This window comes from Rhinatrema bivittatum, chromosome 2, assembly GCF_901001135.1.
Source record: "Rhinatrema bivittatum chromosome 2, aRhiBiv1.1, whole genome shotgun sequence".
Classification (NCBI taxonomy): Eukaryota; Metazoa; Chordata; class Amphibia; order Gymnophiona; family Rhinatrematidae; genus Rhinatrema; species Rhinatrema bivittatum.
The window spans coordinates 55,396,610-55,412,574 of NC_042616.1; the positions used below are offsets into that span (position 1 = coordinate 55,396,610).

The window sequence follows — 15,965 nt, forward strand, 5'->3', positions numbered from 1 at the left end:
AGGACTGGATCAACCTGGCAGCTCTCAAATATCCTATGAATATCCTGCATTTGGACACATTTGTCTGTTACGTATATTGCTTTGTGGAAATAAGTCAATAGAGCCAAGGAAGCTGACAGAAGGATAAGGACGAGGATGAAAGGGAGCAAGGGAGCCACAGAGCACTTGAGACTTGAGAGGAGGATGGTATACTGTACTTACTTCAGAGTACTCCGATGAGCTCTTGCCCAGCATTGGAAAAATATCCTCCAGGTAATATTCTTTCACCGGGTACATAAAGCCTGGTACCCTGACGATGGGGCATCCGCCAAAGTATTTTGAATAGAGACGATTGTCCCCCGTGGCGCTCATCAGCACCACGCGTAGGTCAGGGTTCAGCATTTGGATCCTCTTCAGCAGGATAAGCAGGAAGTCTGTGTTCACGTCTCGCTCGTGGACCTCGTCCACGATAATATGACTGATACCCTGCAGACTGGGATTACCCTGCAGCTTCCTCAATAGGATGCCTATAGTGCAGAAGAGCAGTGCCCCTCCCCGAGGGGGCAGCGAGCTCTCCAGCCGCACCTGAAAGCCCACGTTCTTGCGCAGGCCAGGCCCCAGCTCGTACCCAACCCGCTGGGCCACAGACAGTGCACTGATGCGACGCGGCTGGGTGATCACCATGTTGCACTGGGCCCCCCTACCACTCGTGATATAGTGCTCCAGAATGAACTGAGGGATGCGGGTGGTCTTCCCACATCCTGTGTCTCCCGCAATGACCACCACAGGGTGCTGCTCAATGGCGGACAGGATGCCATCTTTCTGAGAGTCTACGGGAAGCGCCCGCAGCTCCTGATATGGGGAAGCCCGCCTCCTCCAGAGGTCCAGCAGGTTCTGGCTGATGCGCATCTCCTCCATCTCGGATAGCGGAGAGTACGGTCGCCCTGTAATGACGTCACTGATGTTGCTAACATCCTGGTCCAGATTCATAGAGTCAGACTCGGGAACCTGTGGTTCTATTTCCAGACAGTCTGTCCTGCTGTCCACGGGGTACTATTTAACAGAGAAGAGAGGAGAAAAAAAATAAAAAAAATTAAACACTGACAATCGAGCAAACAATAAATTGCTCTTACAACAAAGCCTTCAGCTTGGAAAGTCTCTCTAGCAATACAACATCACTGTGTAAGCAGAAGGCTCATGGAGACACTGATGGGAAACTGAGTATTCCGGATCTATGAGCTTTAGGTGCGTTATTTTATGGCTGGTCTAGAATTTTCAAAGGCACAATAATCACCTTCTCTCAACTGCTCTGGTCCTTGCCTCTCTCTCTCTCTCATGCTCCCTTATAAGTGCGCTGCGCTTTGGACTGCCCGAGCACCTGCTCTGCAGCAAAAAGAAAACCCGACCCCTACAATACACGGCAACCCCGTCCTGATAATTAAAACAAATGGCTCAAACTGGCAGTGACAGGGCGGCTCTTACTTTGTACAGAAAGTCTTCTATCTTCTGCAGGATGGCCTTGGGGACCTGGAATAAAGTCGGTTTCTTCTGCCTTTCGCTCAGCTGTCGCAGGGAGGGCAGGTGATACATGGCATGGGTCAAAGGGCTGTTGTTTTTGTCCACCAAGCCAAGGCTCTGCAGGGTCAGTCAAAATACAGAGACAAAAAAAAAAAGGTCGGTCAGACACAAAGGGACCCCCTTAGGGGACAGGTATAAGCAAAATCAAATAATACAGTATCAGACAATAAGTTTAGATAAAAAAATAAAGGGATTTTTATTGCTCCTAGCTATAACTAGGCAATATTTTAAGGCTCCCATTGCTTAACTATTTGAGCCATTCCACCTTTTCCTTTGGGTTTAATGGTTATACAAGAACCTCATTTTACCACAAGTGTTGTTACTTATGAAAAATGCAACTTTAGCAGCTGCTGTTGCAGATCAGGATCAGAGAAGCAGGAAAAGGCGACTGTATGGGCAGATTTGGGCCGGGGGGGAGCAACAGGTCAGAGCTTGGGAGGGAGGGGAAGAAGATGCAGCACATGGCAGTGATAGATCAGAAGCTAGAAGGGAGGAAGGAGGCGGCAGCAGATAAGAGCAAGGGAAGAGTTTTCATGTGTTGGTAAAACACAAAGTTAAACTACAAAACAATTATTAAAAAAAAAAAAACACAACCCACAAGGAAATGTCCCCTTTTTTTTTTTTTACAAAATTGCTAGCAAAGAAATGGGATAAAAAAAAGTCACGGGCATATGTCCATTTCTTTTTTCCCTGTATGGAGACCCCCTGATCTAGTTCCCCGTCCTTGAAATAACAGCTGTGTGATAAGCCATCCTTTACAGCACCTCCCTATCAGGATTGCTTGTGGTGGTTAATCCTTGCCCCTCAAGAGGGGGCTGGGCGAGGAATCACTAGAAGAGAAAAGAACTGTTAGGTTCTTTTGCCTAAGTGAGGCCCGTACCCCTCACTAGGTAGAATTCTGGTGAAGGGAAATCCCTTCCAGGCACTGCCTTGCCAGTGTAGGGCTCTCCCCTGAGGTTAAAGAGAAACATGGGTTGAGAGTTTTGACTGAGTTGAGGAAGTTTGGGCTGGAGGTGAAACCTGGAGCTTCTTGGAGAAGGCCGTCAGATCAGGAGGCCGGGCAACTGAAGACCTGTAGGCACCTGTCTAAGGAGAAAGGGCCTACATGGGCTTGGACCATGACTAGCTAAACAAAAACTGAACCCCGGTAAGATTTTAGATGCCCTGATCTAGGGACTGGATGACGGCTTATCCGTAATCTCTTGGAATCGATATCCACTCCACGGGCGAATCCTTGGTATTGTTCTTGGGCAGCCGGGGGGCGGGATGCTGAGTCCATCTGTCTACATTAAGGAAAACAAAATTATCAGGTAAGTAATTTCTCCATTTCCTAGCATGTAGCCAGATGGACTCAGGACTAATGGGATGTACAAAAGCTACTCCCGATCGGGGCGGGACACCGTACGCAGTCCTGTAATACCACCCTCGCAAAGACTGTCTTCTCGGGCTTGCACATTTAGGCGATAGAACCTGGAGAAGGTGTGCAAGGAGCACCATGTCGTTATTTGGCAGATATAGACGGGAAACAGCAATCTAACTTCCTCTCATGAGACCGCCTGAGCCCTAGTGGAATGAGCTTTAACCTGAAACGGTGATGGCTTTCCTGCCTCCACATAGGCTCCCGTGACCACCTCCTTAATCCAGCAAGCTATGGCAGCCCACAAAGCTGGTTCACCCTGCTTGTTTCCACCGTGAAGTACAAAAAGATGGTCCGTCTTTCGGACCGGTTCTGAAACTTCCAGATACCACACCAAAAGTCTACCGACATTCAGATGACTGAGGAAGCAGTATTCCTCTGCTTCCCATGCTTATCTAGGGAAGGCAATGAAATGGACTGATTCAAATGAAACTCCAAGACTACCTTGGACAAGAAGGATGGAACAGTTCGAAGCTGTAACTCTCCTGAAGTCATCCGGAGGAACAGTTCCCGACATGACAATGCCTGCAGTTCAGAGATGCGGTGCGCCGAGCATACAGCCACCAGAAACACTGTTTTCAAGGTTAATAAATGCAAAGAAAGACCACGCAGCAGCCAAAAGGAGGACCCTACCAAAAATTCAAATACTAGATTAAGATTCCACAAGGGAACTGGCCACCGTAGGGGTGGCCGAAGGTTCTTCACCTCTTTCAGAAAATGAACCACGACCGGATAAGCCAACAGGGAGGTTCTGTTCACCTCACCCCTGAAACAGGAAAGAGCCACTACCTGCACCTTCAAGGAGTTAAGGGCCAAACCTTTATTCAAGCCATGCTGCAAAAATTCCAGAATAAGTGGGTTTTTGACCGCCTGAGGGGGGACACCGCGTTCCTCGCACCAGGCCTCAAATACTCTCCAGACCCACAAATATGCTAGGGATGCAAAGAACTTCTGAGTGCAGATTAAGGTGGCAATTACCACCACAGAATATCCTCGCTTCATCAGGTGAGCCCTCTCAAGGGCCAGACCATAAGATATAATAGAGTCGGATCCTCGTGAAGAACCGGTTCCTGCTGTAACAAGTCACTGTGAGGTGGGAGGCACAGGGGGGGGGGGGTGTTTCTCCACCAGGAGTCTCCACATGTCTGCATACCACGGACGCCTGGGCCAATCTGGAGCTACTAGTAGGACTAATCCCCTGTGGTGCGCGATTCTGAAAATGATCTTGCCCAGCAGGGGCCACAGAGGAAAAATGTATAGCAACTCTTCTTCCAGCCAGGGACCACAGATCTCTTCTGCCACAGAAGAATCGGGGAACCTTCGCATTTTGAGATGCAGCCAAGCAGGTTGAAGGACGGGAGGCCCCAGCGATCTACTATCAGTTTAAAGGCTTCGGCCAACAACACCCACTCTCCTGGTTCAGACTCTCTCTGCTTAGAAAGTCTGCTCTGATGTTGTCTTTTCCTGCGATGTGTGAGGCTGAGATTTGTCTGTAGATAGACTTCCTTATGGAATGGGCAGAAATATATCTCCTGTGACACCTGCTGGCTCTTGGTTCCTCCATAACAGTTAAGGTAGGCTACCGACATTGCGTTGTCAGACATTATGTGGACCGCTTGACCCTGGAGTCTGTGGCTGAATTGCAAGCATGCCAGCCTCGCTGCCTGAGCTTCCATATGATTGATGCTCCAGAGAGCCTCTTCCTCCATCCAGCGTCCCTGGGCCTTGAGTTCCTGACTGTGAGCTCCCCAGCCCTGGAGACGCGCGTCCATTTTAAGAACCAGCCAGTTTGGAGAGGACAGGTTCACCCCCCTGTTCAGATGAGCCTCCTGCAACCATCACTTGAGGTGACAACAGGTAAGTGGAGCTGAAATCGAATAGTCTTGAGACTGCGGGTTCCAACATGACAACAGCAAACGTTGAATTGGGCACATGTGTGCTCTCGCCCACAGCATTACTTCTAGAGTGGCCGCCATCAAACCGAGAACTTGGAGACCACACCACACCATTGGGCATATTGTGTTCATCAACTGATGCACCTGAGACATCAACTTCCATATCCGTGTGGTCTGGAGGAAGACCTTGTCCTGCTTGGTGTCGAACCGGACTCCCAGGTACTCCCACGACTGCTCTTGTCCAGGTTTACTACCCGAGTTCCTGAAGCAAGGAGGTCTCTGGGTGACCAACAAGATGACTTTCTTCCACGCACTTGGCCCAGACCAACCAATCATCCAAGTACAGATGTATCAGGATTCCTTCTCTTCTCAACACTGCCGCCACGACCACCATAATCTTGGAAAATGTTCTTGGGGCGATGGCTAGGCCAAAGGGCAGTGCCCAGAACTGATAATTGCGACCCAGTACCACAAAGAGTAGGAAGCGCTGATGTTCTTGACAGATTGGAATATGTAGGTAGGCCTCGGATAGGTCCAAGAACATAAGAACATAAGAACATAAGAAAATGCCATACTGGGTCAGACCAAGGGTCCATCAAGCCCAGCATCCTGTTTCCAACAGTGGCCAATCCAGGCCATAAGAACCTGGCAAGTACCCAAAAACTAAGTCCATTCCATGTAACCATTGCTAATGGCAGTGGCTATTCTCTAAGTGAACTTAATAGCAGGTAATGGACTTCTCCTCCAAGAACTTATCCAATCCTTTTTTAAACACAGCTATACTAACTGCACTAACCACATTCGCTGGCAACAAATTCCAGAGTTTAATTGTGCGTTGAGTAAAAAAGAACTTTCTCCGATTAGTTTTAAATGTGCCCCATGTTAACTTCATGGAGTGCCCCCTAGTCTTTCTACTATCCGAAAGAGTAAATAACCGATTCACATCTACCCGTTCTAGACCTCTCATGATTTTAAACACCTCTATCATATCCCCCCTCAGTCGTCTCTTCTCCAAGCTGAAAAGTCCTAACCTCTTTAGTCTTTCCTCATAGGGGAGCTGTTCCATTCCCCTTATCATTTTGGTAGCCCTTCTCTGAACCTTCTCCATCGCAATTATATCTTTTTTGAGATGCGGCAATCAGAATTGTACACAGTATTCAAGGTGCGGTCTCACCATGGAGCGATAGAGGCATTATGACATTTTCCGTTTTATTCACCATTCCCTTTCTAATAATTCCCAACATTCTGTTTGCTTTTTTGACTGCCGCAGCACACTGCACCGACGATTTCAGTGTGTTATCCACTATGACACCTAGATCTCTTTCTTGGGTTGTAGCACCTAATATGGAACCCAACATTGTGTAATTATAGCATGGGTTATTTTTCCCTATATGCATCACCTTGCACTTATCCACATTAAATTTCATCTGCCATTTGGATGCCCAATTTTCCAGTCTCACAAGGTCTTCCTGCAATTTATCACAATCTGCTTGTGATTTAACTACTCTGAACAATTTTGTGTCATCTGCAAATTTGATTATCTCACTCGTCGTATTTCTTTCCAAATCATTTATAAATATATTGAACAGTAAGGGTCCCAAATACAGATCCCTGAGGCACTCCACTGTCCACTCCCTTCCACTGAGAAAATTGCCCATTTAATCCTACTCTCTGTTTCCTGTCTTTTAGCCAGTTTGCAATCCACGAAAGGACATCGCCACCTATCCCATGACTTTTTACTTTTCCTAGAAGCCTCTCATGAGGAACTTTGTCAAACGCCTTCTGAAAATCCAAGTATACTATATCTACCGGTTCACCCTTATCCACATGTTTATTAACTCCTTCAAAAAAGTGAAGCAGATTTGTGAGGCAAGACTTGCCCTGGGTAAAGCCATGCTGACTTTGTTCCATTAAACCATGTCTTTCTATATGTTCTGTGATTTTGATGTTTAGAACACTTTCCATTATTTTTCCTGGCACTGAAGTCAGGCTAACCGGTCTGTAGTTTCCCGGATCCCCCCTGGAGCCCTTTTTAAATATTGGGGTTACATTTGCTATCCTCCAGTCTTCAGGTACAATGGATGATTTTAATGATAAGTTGCAAATTTTTACTAATAGGTCTGAAATTTCATTTTTTAGTTCCTTCAGAACTCTGGGGTGTATACCATCCGGTCCAGGTGATTTACTACTCTTCAGTTTGTCAATCAGGCCTACCACATCTTCTAGGTTCACTGTGATTTGATTCAGTCCATCTGAATCATTACCCATGAAAACCTTCTCCATTACGGGTACCTCCTCAACATCCTCTTCAGTAAACACCGAAGCAAAGAAATCATTTAATCTTTCCGCTATGGCCTTATCTTCTCTAAATGCCCCTTTAACCCCTCAATCATCTAACGGTCCAACTGACTCCCTCACAGGCTTTCTGCTTCGGATATATTTAAAAAAGTTTTTACTGTGAGTTTTTGCCTCTACAGCTAACTTCTTTTCAAATTCTCTCTTAGCCTGTCTTATCAATGTCTTACATTTAGCTTGCCAATGTTTATGCTTTATCCTATTTTCTTCTGTTGGATCCTTCTTCCAATTTTTGAATGAAGATCTTTTGGCTAAAATAGCTTCTTTCACCTTCCCTTTTAACCATGCCGGTAATTGTTTTGCCTTCTTTCCACCTTTCTTAATGTGTGGAATACATCTGGACTGTGCTTCTAGAATGGTATTTTTTAACAATGACCACGCCTCTTGGACATTTTTTACTTTTGTAGCTGCTCCTTTCAGTTTTTTTCTAACAATTTTTCTCATTTTATCAAAGTTTCCCTTTTGAAAGTTTAGCACGAGAGCCTTGGATTTGCACACTGTTCCTTTTCCAGTCATTAAATCAAATTTGATCATATTATGATCACTATTGCCAAGCGGCCCTACCACCGTTACCTCTCTCACCAAGTCCTGTGCTCCACTGAGTATTAGATCTAAAATTGCTCCCTCTCTCGTCGGTTCCTGAACCAATTGCTCCATAAAGCTATCATTTATTCCATCCAGGAACGTTATCTCTCTAGCGTAACCCAATGATACATTTACCCAGTCTATATTGGGGTAATTGAAGTCTCCCATTATTACTGCACTACCAATTTGGTTAGCTTCCCTAATTTCTCTTAGCATTTCACTGTCCATCTCACCATCTTGACCAGGTGGACGGTAGTATACCCCTATCACTGTAGTCTTCCCTGATACACAAGGGATTTCTACCCATAAAGATTCAATTTTGTATTTAGTCTCATGCAGGATGTTTATCCTGTTGGACTCTATGCCATCCCGGACATAAAGCGCCACACCTCCTCCCGACTGCTCCTCTCTATCATTGCGATATAATTTGTACCCCGGTATAGCACTGTCCCATTGGTTATCCTCTTTCCACCATGTCTCTGAGATGCCAATTAAGTCTATGTCATCATTTACTGCTATACATTCTAATTCTCCCATCTTACTTCTTAGACTTCTGGCATTAGCATACAAACATTTCAAAGTTTGTTTTTTGATTGTATTTTTATTCTGCTTTTTAATTGATAGGGATAAGTTAGAATTTTTTAGCTCAGGTGAGTTTTTAGTTACAGGCACTTGGACTACTTTTCTAATTATTGGAACCTCACTGTCGGGATGCCCTAATTCTAATGCATCATTAGTATCCTTTAAAGATACATCTCTCCGAACCATGCGCTGCTGAGCGACTGTCGGCTTTCCCCTTTGTTCTAGTTTAAAAGCTGCTCTATCTCCTTTTTAAAGGTTAGTGCCAGCAGTCTGGTTCCACCCTGGTTAAGGTGGAGCCCATCCCTTCGGAAGAGACTCCCCCTTCCCCAAAAGGTTCCCCAGTTCCTAACAAAACTGAATCCCTCTTCCTTGCACCGTCTCATCCACGCATTGAGACTCCGGAGCTCTGCCTGCCTAACTTTAGTTAGTCAGCCTGAGTGACTCACAGCTCCCTTGATTAACAAATGTTGTTCCCTATTCAAACCTAATCACACTACCTCAACACCTTTCCAAGGTGAGTAACTGAGCTGAACTATTCAACTTTTTTACTTTGGTATATACTGCTCCTAGCTTATTTCTAGCTTCTGGCTACTTTTTTGTGGGGGTTTTTTTTTTTTTGTGGTTTTTTGTTTTGTTTTTCAATACAATGCACTCAGTTATTATTAAATAAAACACTTAGCTCTTTAAAAGTCTGGAGGACACTTTAATAGTCAGGCAGACTTTTAAAAAATAAACACACTACCTACTGCTACCTTATTGACTGACTAAATACAAACAGTCTAACTTGTTTATTCACTGCCAACCTACTGCTACCTTATTGACTGACTAAAAATACAAACAGTCTAACTTGTGTATTCACTGCCTACCTACTGCTACCTTATTGACTGACTATTTAAAAATGCAAAGTCTAACTTGTTTATTCACTGCCTGACTATTAAAGGCACAAACACACAAACACACTAAATAATATTCCCAAATAGTTAACTTTGCCCCAATACTTTTAAAAAAGTCAATGTCAATGTCCCAAGCAAAAACTTACTGATTCCTTTCAGCCACCAGCAAGGTGATCCTCTCCTCTCAGTGTTTCCACCTTCCCTGTCTTATTTTTTTGCCATTTCCTTTTATATTTTTTTTAATATATTTTATATTTTTTTAAATTATCAAAACTTGGCTGTTCACTAAAGCCTACCAAGACTCACACCATTCTGAAAGATCAGAAAGACTCGTGCTACATGACTATACCAATAACAGAAGTCATGCTCTATTTTTACACCCTGGTTACCCCTGAAAAGTTAACGTTATACTGTTTATCCTACTATTTCCTAATAACCTGTTCTACATTTATAACCTTGTTACCCTTGGAAATTTAATGTTAGAATGTATTTCCTACTAATTTCTTATTAAATCCTCTCCTTCACTCTACCTACCACCACCCCAAGTATATCACAGGAACACCCTGCCTTTAAAAAAAAAAAAAAAAAAAAAAAAAAAAAAAATTGCTAACCTTGTTAACCAAATGACAAAATTGTAAACCGTTGCGATGGCAATACCGAACGACGGTATATAAAACTCTATAAATAAATAAATAAATACTGACGTCCTATGGCAGGCAATACAAGACGCAAAAAGACGAATCCAAGATGGTGCCGCTGCGGCCTACCACGCAGTGTGCCGATCAAGCTCAAAAGCGGAGCCTAGCCCACCCAGGGGGCTGCTCAACACACTTGTAAGCCCACTTCCCTATGCCCCAATGGGACTGGGAACGATATCGGTACGGCGCACCGAGCAAGGAGACCAGAGAAAATCTTACCGAAACCTCTCTTCTCTGAAAGTAAATCTTCTCCCTTTTTTTTTTTTTAAACTTACTTGGGCTCAGCGCTTACTGGCTGAGTACAGAAACAGTCTCCAGTTACGGGGGAAGAGGGCTTTGGCTGTTACCACAGCACTTGGCTTCTTGCACCTGCCTTTCAGCTGCTTGAGCAGCAAAGTCCACACCGGGAACCGGCTACCGGACCCAAGACAAACCTCTGAGGGATCCGGCAATCACCTCAGGAATTCTCAACTGAGGGAGGGCCTTTAGGTATCACCGCAGAACGGCGGTCAATCTTTTCTCTAACTTAAAAATATAATTTCTTCTTCCAAAGGGTACAGCGATCCCCATAGGGAAAGCATGTCTGCATCTGCTGGAGATGGGGAAATACTGAAGGGCTGAGGTCACTGCAGGGGTGTATCTCGGGGGTCGTCTGCTTTGAAACCTGACACCGTCTCTATCTGCTGGCAGGGGAGCACAACCCATTGGGGTCCTGAATCCATCTGGCTACACACTAGGAAATTAGTGTTTTTACCTTCACTGTTCTCATTTTTTTTTTATTAATAAACTTATTAATTTATTAACTCTGGCTGCCTTGGACTGATTGATAAGCCCGGTATCTTTTGTATATGGTCTGCAGATGTATTTCTAGGAACTGTGGACCCATGGGGTGTGTGGTATCTCAGTTTCCTTAGAAACCACTAGGTGATAAGCTTGCGGGCAGGATACTTTCTCAGAGGCAAGCAGGAACCCAGTTGGCTGGTGGGAGGTTACCAGTGTAGGAGCATGTGCACAGGTGCAGGCAGGCCTGGGCAGTACTTGGCAGGACTCTCCAAGTGGCCACACAATTAATCCCGAGTGGTGTTACGGGCATCAATAGGTTATGTGACAGACCTATTTCTTTTCTGGTGGCAGCAGTGGATTCATCAGGCTCAACGCGTTGAATGAGCGTCACAACCCACTGAATGGCTCAAAATGGCTTTTGTTCCGCAACCACCAGACAGCACAGTGAACTGCAACAGCAGCAGAGTCCCTTGCCCCATTCAGTATTTTTTGATAGTATTAGGAGATTAGCTGCATGCTGATGGCACTCAACCGCATACTGATGGTGGATAGTGGAGACCAAACTCTGGACATGCCTCTCCCAACACCAGAGTATCCAGATATCCACAGCGAAGAAAAGATGCTGGAGTTGCCTGTTCTGGTGAAGGAGCAATAGCACATCTGGAGTTCTACTCCTGGAGGGAGACCAGGCTCCCTACTGGCACAGGCCTGGGAATTGATAGGGCCTGATGCCTTACCAGCTGAAATCTGACAGATCTATATGAAGCTGTGCAAGGAAGGAACAGGAAGAGCGACAGCAGAAGAGTAAAGACCGATGGTGGCAAGAAGAGAGAGACAAGAAATTTTGGCTGCAGAAAATGGAACTAGAAATGGCTCATATCCAAGGCTCCAGCCCATTCTCTGTGCCAAAGACAAGTGTGTGGCTCCACAGCCCAGATAGAGTCCAACTTGTTGGCACAGTTTGATAACACCCAAGATGACCTTAATGAGTATCTAGTTACCTTTGAGAAAATTTGCAACTTCAGTTTGATTCCTGAGAAGGACTGGGTAGAGTATTTGGCAGGAAAGCTCACTGGGAGAGCATGCCAGGCATTCCAAGTACTATCCCTGGGACACATGCTCCCAGTTTGAGGAGGTGAGCAAGACTTTGCTGACGTAACATAGTAATGAAAGCAGATAAAGACCAAATGGTCTATCGAGTCTGCCCAGCTAGTAGCTGATCTCACCAGCTTCTCTCCCCCTCCAAGTGCTGCAATGGCTTTTGCTGCCGTTCCCTCTATGTATCACAGGCTCTGCAAAATGAACCTGCAATCCTACTCTGCCACCGGGCCCCACATTGCTAGCATTTCCCTCCCCTTTTCACCAAATGTCTTCCATGTGGCTACCTGAGCCATAGCTTCTCTTATTTTTAACCTTTATGGTCACCCTGCCCTTAGACACAGATCCTTGAAGTACCAGGCCCAAAAGAGAACTGGCTTTCCAGGGAAGATCAACCCATTCAGAGGCCATCATCCCAGAAACCTCACTCTCTCCTTCCTGATATTCCAAACCAGTCAACATCATCGGCTGGAGGCAAGAACTACTCATGTCCTGCTGTACCAGGATATATAGAAGGATATGATGTCAGAGAAAGAAAGGGAGTTCTCTACCTCCACCTACTGGTGAGCAAGCATAACCCATACATCTGGGCTGCTCTAGCAGGACAATAAACTAGGTTTTGCTAGAGCTGCACCATGGTAACAGCCAATGATGATGTCACCGAAAAAGGTGAGTCCCTCTGCCCCAATCTGCTAGTAAGGGCATAAACCCACACATCTGGAATGGTGTAGCAGGATAAGGAAGTTGGTTTTCTTTACCTAATTTTAGAACTGGCAGGCTTTTCTTCACTTGATAAAAAGGTTACAAATGATCATGGCATATGTAAATCAATCCTAACAGGTCTTAACCTTCTGGATTTCTCCCACCTTTAGCTTCTGGCAGGCCAGTGCTGCAGCTTTGTTTTCTGCCTCGGTCTTGCGGCGCCCTCTAGCAACGAAGGTCATGGGATGCGGCCACTGCAGGGTGAGATGGCAAACCTTTGTCTTCTTTCCCTCACAGTGGTACTGCAAATAGTCCTGAAAGAAATATCCAGCTTGAGACACAGCCGACGAACAACCACTGGAATCAGCACCGAAATAAAAAAAGTGATTTAGCCCAGGATAACACAGAGAGAAAATATTCTGAGCAACTGAACTCGCACTCCAGTACCGCTGCTCATGTCTTGCATTTAATGCTCTATGTAGCTCATACTTCCTTCAATGAACAGAAAATGTGGTCTTTGGATTCTTCTGGACCATGGAGGAATATAAAACAAAACATAATATAACCGACGTTCAAGGACTCATTCTGTTGTTGCACCGCAAAAAAAGCAAAATCGTGTCATATTCTGTTTGTATATTTGCCCTCAATAATAAAATTACTTTTCAAAAAAAAAAAAAAAAAGCAAAATCGCACATCAAAAAAGGGGCAGTTGGTACACTTCTTTGAGCAATTAAAAAAAACAAAAACGCATTTAACACAAAATTTGTCAAACAGAATAAAATTCACGGGTCACCATAAAAAACTGCTTACTGCGTCTTTACAATGGAACGATGAACAAAATTGCTTGGCCCCAACTCGAGGCACAAGCAGGACCATCAGTACACCACTGGCGCAGGAAAACATGCTGGGGTCGAGGGGCAGACGAAAGGCTTCCCCCAGCATTGTTTGTACAGCAAGCGTTTTCAAGAAATAAATGTGATGCAAAATGCTGTATGCGTTTCTAAAAAGATCTTCAGCAAACAAGGGGAAAAAAAAAACAATGCAAAAGTTGCACGCAGGTGGTCAATTCTTTTTACTTTTTAGGATAAAAAGTGCTGGCAGACTCACCCTGACCATGGAGGAGGAGGTTGCAATCTGAATCACGGTGGATAGGAGGTTCTTGGGATGAGAGAACTGGGATAAAGCCCTCAGTGCACCAGCGTCATCTGACATTTCTACGGCGGCAGACCTGCAACATGGAAACCAAAGACACTCAGCGAGTTTCAGAGTCTCTCGTGCCGAAGTCATTTCCCTCAGCGACTCCGAGCACAATCCCTATGTCACCAACCCAACCTCTCTCACGCAGAACAGGATCACAACAAAAGAACTTATAACCCAGGTGTAAATCAGGAGAACAACAAACGGTTCTGCAATGTTTCATTTATCTGGCGAGCTCAGCCTGATAACTCAATGGCAGTGCAGCACACTGTCTAGGGAGACACCTGTCCTGGATTCCTGGGCCTAGCTTTTGCTATCTAGGTTCACCGGGGCAGGACATGATGCAGAAAATGTTTAGAAAAAACTTAGGTGCCAGCTAAAATATTTAGGAGCCAGGGAGAGACATTGTTTATAGCTTTTTAATTTATTTTTGGGGGGGGGGGGGGGCCAGTCTTAAGATTTTATCTAATTTTTTTTAATTTTCATATTTTCTGTCATTTTGTGCTCTCCCCTTCCTCTCCCCCTTGCAGTTTTTTCTCTCTCACTTCTTCTCTCCTTCTGCAGCCCAGAGGAGGCTCCTGAGCCCCAGGAAATCCCTGGCTCCTTCACCCTAACACAGCCTTGGTGGTGGCCCTTCTACCTGGGCTCGGCGGCAGGCATCAGATTTTAGGTGCTCAGCCTCCATCCAGCCCCTCAGAGGAAGAGACAAAAAAGGGAAACTCTCCTGCTTCTGGGGCTCCAGGACGCTGCAACAGGCCGGCTTGGGTGGGAGGGCTTCAGGGGGAGCGAGGGAGTCAGAACCCCTGGCATCAAGGGTCGAGCCTGGCCGGGGATATCCAACTTCCCGCTCGCCCTGCTCAACCAGAGGGTTGACCCACGAAGGTACCTAACACCTCTGGAAGCTCTGATGATCTCTCTCTAAACTGTACTATTTTTTTTCTCTCTTTCTTAACTAACAGACTGCAGGTTTGCACCTCTATCATCTGCTGGAGACAGAGAAATACTGAGGGACTGCAGGTGGCACTCTCGGTTATGTAGCAGTGCCTCAAAGTTTTTCTCTGCCTCCATCTGCGGGTAGGGATGCATAAAACCCACTTGTCTGAACTGATCTAGGGTACGAACAGGAACATTTTCTTTGACTGCTCATCTCTCTCTCTTTTTGGCGGTTAGAAACGTGAGATGCATAAAATGAATAAAACCATGCACACACATTTATATGTGGAATCAGAGAATGACATGAGATGTATTCCATCTTGCACATAACCTCTCTCTCACCCCTTTCTAAATAAGACAAATAAGCAGACAACCCAAAACATTTATGTAACAGTAAAAGAAACAAAGATTAAGGAACAATATATCCTTGTGCCCACCACAGGAGGAAAGCAGCTGCACAGCGATAACACTACTTAAGCAAGAAGCTAATGTATACTTACATTTTGGTATGGACACAGTGGCCTACCTTGCCCATCTTCTGTGATATAATATAAATTTGCTTTCTATAAATCGGCTGTGGCAAATCAGATTGAAGCAGCAGTACTGCCTACTTGTAAAAACAAAATTCTGAAGTTTGGCACGAGTCAAACCCTGCCACATTAACAGAGCTAAGTCGCTGAGACATAAAGCGTACTAGAAAATAAAGAGAGACCTGTGAAAATGGCCAACAGATCCTCTTCTTCCTTGTGTCCTAATTGCCAACTGGGGACCACAAAAAAAAAATTCTAACTTTGTCTTTTGTTATAACAGGATGCAATGCTGTTTCAGTTCTGAGAATGCTGGTAAGATATCCCAGACCAGAAAGATACTTACATCTATACAGAAGACTCGCGGCCTGAGAGGGTCACAAATTATTCTGGCAGTGTAACACGGAAGATAAAACAAACCATCGCAAACCTGGAGATCCCAATCTGATTCCCCTTTCTGCCACTCACTGTGTGACCCTGAGAAAATTTCTCATCAGTGATCAGGGTCACACAGTAAGTTCTTTGAACAAAGGGCATTGCACTTAAATGAATTATAGTATATAGCACCATATCCCTAACAATACTATATGAATGATAAATATTTCCCAGATAATACACGGTAAGCTGTTTGCTTGTTTTAGAGAATTGTAAGTTTTATATTCTACATATGATGCCTGCATCTTTCCTAGGATTTAAGACAGAAACGAGTAATAAGTGCTTTTAATTTTAAATTACATTATATC

At 44.9% G+C, this 15,965-nt stretch overlaps 1 protein-coding gene across 2 annotated transcripts in view; it reads right to left on the reverse strand.

The window, feature by feature from the left end:
* DHX30 (DExH-box helicase 30) overlaps positions 1–15,965 on the reverse strand; it is a 122,826-nt gene that overhangs the window by 77,951 nt on the left and 28,910 nt on the right. For both annotated transcript variants that reach the window (XM_029588181.1, XM_029588182.1), the window contains exons 5-8: positions 13,673–13,793; positions 12,730–12,879; positions 1,462–1,614; positions 202–1,032 (exon numbers count right to left, since the gene is read on the reverse strand). In XM_029588181.1, the coding sequence (XP_029444041.1) occupies positions 202–1,032; positions 1,462–1,614; positions 12,730–12,879; positions 13,673–13,793 (1,255 nt within the window). The remainder of the gene's footprint in view (positions 1–201; positions 1,033–1,461; positions 1,615–12,729; positions 12,880–13,672; positions 13,794–15,965) is intronic.